This window comes from Mizuhopecten yessoensis, unplaced genomic scaffold (assembly GCF_002113885.1).
Source record: "Mizuhopecten yessoensis strain PY_sf001 unplaced genomic scaffold, ASM211388v2 scaffold10807, whole genome shotgun sequence".
Lineage (NCBI taxonomy): Eukaryota > Metazoa > Mollusca > Bivalvia > Pectinida > Pectinidae > Mizuhopecten > Mizuhopecten yessoensis.
Genome location: NW_018408731.1, coordinates 526,088 through 534,245, shown reverse-complemented (window position 1 = coordinate 534,245; position 8,158 = coordinate 526,088). Strand labels below are relative to the sequence as shown.

The 8,158-nt window shown below is 40.1% G+C and overlaps 1 protein-coding gene across 1 annotated transcript; it reads left to right on the top strand.

Moving 5' to 3' along the window:
• Positions 1 to 535: 535 nt before the first annotated feature.
• On the top strand, positions 536 to 7,616 carry LOC110462573 (neuronal acetylcholine receptor subunit alpha-10-like; the record flags this gene model as incomplete). The annotated part of the gene is made up of 5 exons (XM_021516564.1): positions 536 to 580; positions 835 to 944; positions 2,507 to 3,042; positions 6,277 to 6,467; positions 6,797 to 7,616. Coding segments are annotated over 5 exons (1,128 nt in total), but the record flags the coding sequence as incomplete, so codon positions are not given.
• Between the last annotated feature and the right edge of the window lie 542 nt (positions 7,617 to 8,158).

The following is an 8,158-nucleotide window of genomic DNA, read 5'->3' as shown; positions in this document are numbered from 1 at the left end:
TACTCACAGACAAACTAACACATATAATTCGTAATAGATGTCCGATACTTACAGAGAAACTAACACATATAATTCGTCATAGATGTCCCATACTTACAGACAAACTAACACATATAATGCGAGTGATGCTGGTTGATGAAGACTACATAAACGTTGTATTGTCGCCGTGACTTGCGTTATAAATATCGACGTATTCATATTACGATTACTAGCATGGCTTGTTATGTTGTCATCGCTGCATGGTTTGTTACTTCGTTTTGTAGACTTTACATTGCTATGATTTGTACTTGATTTCCATGACAGATGTCGTTGATAAATAGAAGATTGTTACCAGTCAAGAAAACCATGTCTACTTTTCTTATACTTTTTGAATGCATTCGTTTAAATATCTTCATTGTTTTTATTCTCTCCCAGTTTCAACAATGTCGAGTCTGAAGTATGGTTTTTGTTTACATTAAAGTATTAAGTTTTTCATATAGCAATTCAATAAAAAAAAAATCGAACAATTTGTTGACAGTTCTTGTTGTTATTACAGGATGAACCTTCCCAGATTATAACCCTGAATCTATGGATTAGAATGGTACGTATAAGTACTGTTAGTTATACAGTATAATATCTCGGAATACCTAATGTCAGATCAGGTGATTTCTTTCATAGCCACCACTTCAGTGTAAGTCTGTACGATACTGTTTCAAACACTAAGCCCTAAGGGCTAACTTTTATACCTCTACAGAAATTAACGTTACAGTGGATAAAACTGCAAAGACTCATATTCGTAGTTTATTGGTATCTGTACTTGTTTTCTGTAATTGTTTGAATTTTCTTGATGTGCAGTTTTGGACAGATTGTCAATTGACCTGGAACCCGGCTGAATTTGGTGACCTTGGCAACATTGCTGTACCGTTTAAATACGTGTGGGTGCCCGATCTTACTCTGTATGATAGGTAAGTTAATACACGTGTGAGTTTCCAATCGTACCCTGTATTATACACTGTAGGTAAGCTGTAATGCCTGTGTGTGTCCCATCTAACCCTGTATGATGGATATGATGAAATACGTGTAGATGCCCGATCTCACTCTATATGACAGGTAAGTTTTAATGCATGTTTGTCCCATCTAACCCTGTAGCCTAAATACGTGTAGATGCTCTATCTTACTCTATATAACAGGTAAGTTGTAACGCCTGTGTGTCCCATCTAACCCTGTACTTACTCTATATAACAGGTAAGTGTTAACGCCTGTGTGTGTCCCATCTAACCCTGTAAGATTGAATACGTATAGATGACCGATCTTACTCTATATGGCAGATAAGTTTCAACACCTGTAGATGCCCCTTTTACCCTACATGATAGGTTAGGTTAAACAAGTGTGGCTGCCCGATCATAAGGAAAGTTTAAATACATGTAAGTGCCCGATCTTACCTGTATAATAGAACACTTTAAAAACACGTGAGTCCCCGACTTCAACATGTATGTTAAATAACTTTAACACATGTAACTGCCGGATCATACCCTGGGTTATAGATAAGTTTAAATACATGTTATTGGCCAATCTGACCTGTATGATCATGACATGTCGAAACACGTGTAGGTTCCCGATCTTACCTGTATGAAAGGTAAGTTTAAAAACATGTGAGTGGCCGATCCTTCCCTGTTTTATCGATATGATGAAATACTTGTAGATGCTCGACCATACATACATTGATATGTTGAAATACGTGCAGGTATCTTAACTATCCCTGTATGATAAGTAAGTTTAAAGCAGGTAAAGGTTGCCCCGATCCTAGCCTGTATGACAGGTAAACACGTGTTGGAATCAGATCTTTACCTGATAGATAGGTACGTTTAAATATGACAGGTAAGTAAAAACACGCGTTGGTACCAGAACTTACTCGTAAAACATGTACGTTAAGCCCCGTGTAGGTATCCGATCTTACACTGTATGACAGGTAAGTTTAAACGCATGTACGTGTCCGACCTGACCCTGTATGATAGGTAAGTTCAAAACAACTTGAGTGCCCGGTTCAACCCTGTATGACAGGTAAGTTATCTGAATGCGTGTGGTATAACGACATCGATATGACCTAGATGTACAAACGTAGACGAGGTTAAATGTAACGTCATGTTAGCTCGATAATGCTAGTTTACTCGTAATTGATATGTGACAAACAGATGAGATCGAACTTATATAATCTTTAGAATTACATCAATGACTGGCATTACACAGAAATTGTTTTTGCTTCCATGTCAGTTCCTCTCTTGGGTGGCATAAAAACATGTAATAAGAACATTTCTATTGACCTTTCATTATGCTAGATTAATAACGCAAAATCTACAAAATCCTAATTGTTTGTAAGATGTTGACATTTACAGGGAAAGTGTCATTTAAATGCCAATCGCAATTACAAGTCCGCGGCGTAAACAATATTTTTAAACTTTGTAACGAAATATTTAGAACCCTCTATTTGATGAAAAAATCTAAAATGTAAATATTTTTTCATGAACAGCACTGCCGATGACTTTCCGGGTTACGACGATTACAGAGTGAACATACATTCAGATGGTTCCGTGTATTACAATTTCCCTACTATCATACAAAGTCGATGTATTGTGAACGTGGAGAGATTCCCATACGATACCCAAACGTGTAGTATGTTGTTCGGATCCTGGTCCTACCACGGCCTGGAAATGGACCTGGTATATAAGAACCCGTATGGAGATCTGTCATCGTCGGTTTTGAACGTTGAATGGAATATCACGAAATTAACTGCTGAACGTCATGTGGTTTATTATGGTTGCTGCCCGGAACCGTACCCTGATGTTACTTACTACCTAACAATGGAACGCAAACCTTCTTTCTATGTTGTAAATATCATAATTCCGACTTTCCTTATTACTGGAATGGCGATACTTGGTTTCTTCTTAGCTGTTGAAGCAGGAGAAAAGGTTTCGTTACAAATTACGGTGATGCTTGCTCTAGCTGTATTCCAGTTACTGGTGGCAGACTCCCTACCCCCTTCATCAGATGCTACTCCTCTTATTTGTAAGTATCCAGTTTACGGTGGCAGACTCTCTATCCTCTTCATCAGACGCTACCCCTCTTATTGGTAAGTATTCAGTTAACGGTGACAGAAGACTCTCTACCCGCTTCATCAGAAGGTACTCCTCTTATTGGTAAGTATCCAATTACTGAAAGCAGACTCTCTATCCCCTTTATCAGACGCTACCCCTACTATTGGTAAGTATCCAGTTACTGGTGGCAGGCTCTCTACCCCCTTGATCAGACGCTACCGCTCTTATTGGTAAGTATCGAGTTACTGGTGGCAGACTCTCTACCCGCTTCATCAGAAGCTACCCCTCTTATTGGTAAGTATACAGTTTACGGAGGCACACTCTCTATCCCCTTTATCAGACGCTACCCCTCTTATTGGTAAGTATCCAGTTCCTGGTGGCAGACTCTCTAACACCTTCATCAGCCGCTACTTCTCATATTGGTAAGTATCCAGTTGTTGGTGGCAGACTCTCTACCCTCTTCATCAGACGCTACCCCTCTTATTGGTAAGTATCCAGTTACTGGTGGCAGACTCTATATCCCCTTCATCAGACGCTACCCCTCTTATTAGTAAGTATCCAGTTAATGGAAGCAGACTCTCTACCCGCTTCATCAGAAGCTACCCCTCTTATTGGTAAGTATACAGTTTACGGTGGCAGACTCTCTACCCCCTTGGTCAGACGCTACCCCTCCTATTACTAAGTATCCAGTTACTGGTGGCAGACTCTCTAACACCTTCATCAGCGGCTACCCCTCTTATTGGTAAGTATCCAGTTACTGGTGGCAGACTCTCTAACACCTTCATCAGCCGCTACTTCTCATATTGGTAAGTATCCAGTTGTTGGTGGCAGACTCTCTACCCTCTTCATCAGACGCTACCCCTCTTATTAGTAAGTATCCAGTTACTGGTGGCAGACTCTCTACCCCCTTCAGCAGACGCTACCCTTCTTATTGGTAAGTTTCCAGTTACTGGTGACAGACTCTCTTTCCTCTTCATCAGACGCTACCCCTCTTATTGGTAAATGTCCAGTTACTGGTGACTGACTCACTATCTTCTTCATCAGACGCTGCCCCTCTTATTGGTAAGTATCCAGTAAACGGTGGCAGAAGACTCTCTACCACCTTTATCAGAAGCTACCCCTCTTATTGGTAAGTTTCCAGTTACTGGTGACAGACTCTCTATCCTCTTCATCAGACGTTACCCCTCTTATTGGTAAGTATCCAGTTACAGGTGGCAGACTCTCTACCCCATTCAGCAGACGCTTCCCCTCTTATTGGTAAGTTTCAAGTTACAGGTGACAGATTCCCTACTCCCCTTCAGCAGACGCTACCCCTCTTATTGGTAAGTATCCAGTTACTGGTGGCAGACTCTCTAACACCTTCATCAGACGCTACTCCTCATATTGGTAAGTATCCAGTTGTTGGTTGCAGACTCTCTACCCTCTTCATCAGACGCTACCCCTCTTATTAGTAAGTATCCAGTTACTGGTGGCAGACTCTCTAACACCTTCATCAGCGGCTACCCCTCTTATTGGTAAGTATCCAGTTCCTGGTGGCAGACTCTCTAACACCTTCTTCAGCCGCTACTTCTCATATTGGTAAGTATCCAGTTGTTGGTGGCAGACTGTCTACCCTCTTCATCAGACGCTACCCCTCTTATTGGTAAGTATCCAGTTACTGGTGGCAGACTCTCTACCACCTTTATCAGAAGCTACCCCTCTTATTGTTAAGTTTCCAGTTACTGTTGGTAGATTCCCTACACCACTTCATCATACGCTACCCCTCTTATTGGTGAGTATCCAGTTAACGGTGGCAGAAGGCTCTCTACCACCTTTATCAGAAGCTACCCCTCTTATTGTTAAGTTTCCAGTTACTGTTGGTACATTCCCTACACCACTTCATCATACGCTACCCCTCTTATTGGTGAGTATCCAGTTAACAGTGGCAGAAGACTCTCTACCACCTTTATCAGAAGCTACCCCTCTTATTGTTAAGTTTCCAGTTACTGTTGGTAGATTCCCTACACCACTTCATCATACGCTACCCCTCTTATTGGTGAGTATCCAGTTAACAGTGGCAGAAGGCTCTCTACCACCTTTATCAGAAGCTACCCCTCTTATTGTTAAGTTTCCAGTTACTATTGGTAGATTCCCTACACCACTTCATCATACGCTACCCCTCTTATTGGTGAGTATCCAGTTAACAGTGGCAGAAGACTCTCTACCACCTTTATCAGAAGCTACCCCTCTTATTGTTAAGTTTCCAGTTACTGTTGGTAGATTCCCTACACCACTTCATCATACGCTACCCCTCTTATTGGTGAGTATCCAGTTAACGGTGGCAGAAGACTCTCTACCACCTTTATCAGAAGCTACCCCTCTTATTGGTAAGTTTCAAGTAACTGGTGACAGACTCTCTATCCTCTTCATCAGACGTTACCCCTCTTATTGGTAAGTATCCAGTTACTGGTGGCAGACTCTCTACCACCTTTATCAGAAGCTACCCCTCTTATTGGTAAGTTTCCAGTAACTGGTGACAGATTCCCTACACCCCTTCAGCAGACGCTACCCCTCTTATTGGTAAGTATCCAGTTAACAGTGGCAGAAGACTCTCTACCACCTTTATCAGAAGCTACCCCTCTTCTTGGTAAGTTTCCAGTTACTTGTGACAGACTCTCTACCCTCTTCATCAGACGCTACCCCTCTTATTGGTAAGTATCCAGTTACTGGTGGCAGACTTTCTACCCCCTTCAGCAGACGCTACCACTCCTATTGGTAAGTTTCCAGTTACTGTTGACAGATTCCTTACATCCCTTCAGCAGACTCTACCCCTCCTATTGGTAAATATCCAGTTCACGGTGACAGACTTTCCACCCCCTTGATCAGACGGTACCCCTCTTATTGGTAAGTATTCAGTTACTGGTAGCAGACTCTCTACTATCTTCAGCAGACGCTACCCCTCTTATTGGTAAGCATCCAGTTACTGGTGGCAGACTCTGTATCTTTTCATCAGAGGCTACCCCTCTCATTTGTAAGTTTCCATACCAAGAAAACCCTGTGATTGTTATATTTGGTTCTTTTTTGTGCCAAATCAGATGATCAATATGGAATATTCTTTTTGAGTCTCTCGGTTGCTTTATAACGGCTATTTACTTCCATGTTTTATGTATATCTTGTAGTTGCTGGTGTTTTGCAAATATGTTTAATCTTTTATGTTCATTTGCAGCAATCTACTTCAATTTCTGTCTATTCCTCGTCGGATTTGCCTGTGTGATGGCGGTAGTAGTTTTGTCTATCTACTATCAGTCAGCGGTTGTTATGCACCGTTGGGTCGTCAGGATATTCCTCGGTACCTTAGCTAAAGCTACCTGGGTATATGTGCCGGAGCTAGACGATTATGTAAAGGATTCGACTCGGGTAAATCAACTAAAATTATTGCACGACAAGAAAATATCTTACTATATGATTTGCTTTCGATAATCGGTACGTATGCTCATGCAGTTTTAAAGGACTTGTGTTTCAAAATATACTTAATTGTACACTTTAGCGACCGAGCCATATCGATATCAAGAAAGATACAAATTTAGGAAATGCAATAACTTGTGCAGTCTATGCATATAAAAGAATCATATCGCTGGGGAAAATATAACAAAGAGGTTCTACTTGTATTAATCAATGGAGATATGCTTCTATTCTAAAAATATTGCTTGATACTGATGTTTTAAATCCAATTTCCTACTTTTCAGCCTGAATCTTCTTCTCCCGAACACATAGCAAATGGAAGTACAAGAAGAATACAGGTGAGGTCAGGAACAGCGAAAGTGGGCACAGAACAGGATGAGCCAATACCTAAAGTCCAACCGTACATAAACGTGACAGCAGAACACTGGAAGTCTCTTTCTAAGGTTGTGGACAGAATCACCTGCATTTTGTTTATTATCATGGGTTTTTGTGGAACTGGCATTGTCTTTAGTAAATTCTCAGAAGAATAATATTACCGGTTTCACGAACAGTAGAAAGGTTATATATCACAACCAGTCCACTGATACGTCGTGATTACGAGTGACGTTACGCATAGACACTAATTGGTTATGTGAGATTACGCGTTATTGATCTCTACCTGTTTAGAGCAGTATGCACAATCAACAAATGCAAACACAAAAGAAAAATATACAAAGTATGCAAAAACAAAAACAACAAAAAGCAACAAAAACAAAACAGCATCTGCTTTGTTGGATAAAACTACGAGTGGTATTGCTATGTAATATTTTCTGAAGAATGCTATGTTATAAATATGTCAGAACAATTGTTTTCCGAATAAAATGGCGAACAAGTCGACACGGAAAGGGGAAATACAACGTCATGTTACCAAAGAATCAAATAGAGCTACAAGTTTAGAACTTGTTTTTTTTATTTGCATCCAAATGATCGGGTGGCGCAGTGGATAGCGCACTTGCCTTTCACCAACGCGGCCGGGGTTCGTTTCCCTGATCGGACGAGAAAAATTTAAGGGTTTTATCCGGGTACCCCGGTTTCCTCCCACATTAAGAACCCCCGCGCGCTAACATCTGGGCCAACAAGAAGTTGAAATAATTTGTTTTTTAATTGTTGTAAAACAAATAAATTTTATATTATATAATATTATACTATGCACATGTGTTTGTATGTACGTGGTTCCTTTGTGCGTGCATGTGGAGATGTGTATGTGCGTATGCATGTAAACTATGTATGTGTGTGGGTGCATATATATCTGCGTGCGTGCATATGTATGTTTGTATGTATGCATGTATGTGCAATATGTGTACATGCGTATGAAAGTATGTATGTATGTATTTATGTATGTATGTATGTATGTATGTATGTATGTATGTATGTATGTATGTATGTATGTATGTATGTATGTATGTATGTATGTATGTATGTATGTATGTATGTATTATGTTATATATGTATGATAAGTATGAGTGCATACATGCAGGCATGTTTGTGTTTATGTACACATGTAACTGTACTACTATGTATTACGATAACATGTATATGTTTTTGTCTGTGAAAAAAAAGGTATTATAAAATAACTTGTTTCATAATTGTTATATTATATAATATTA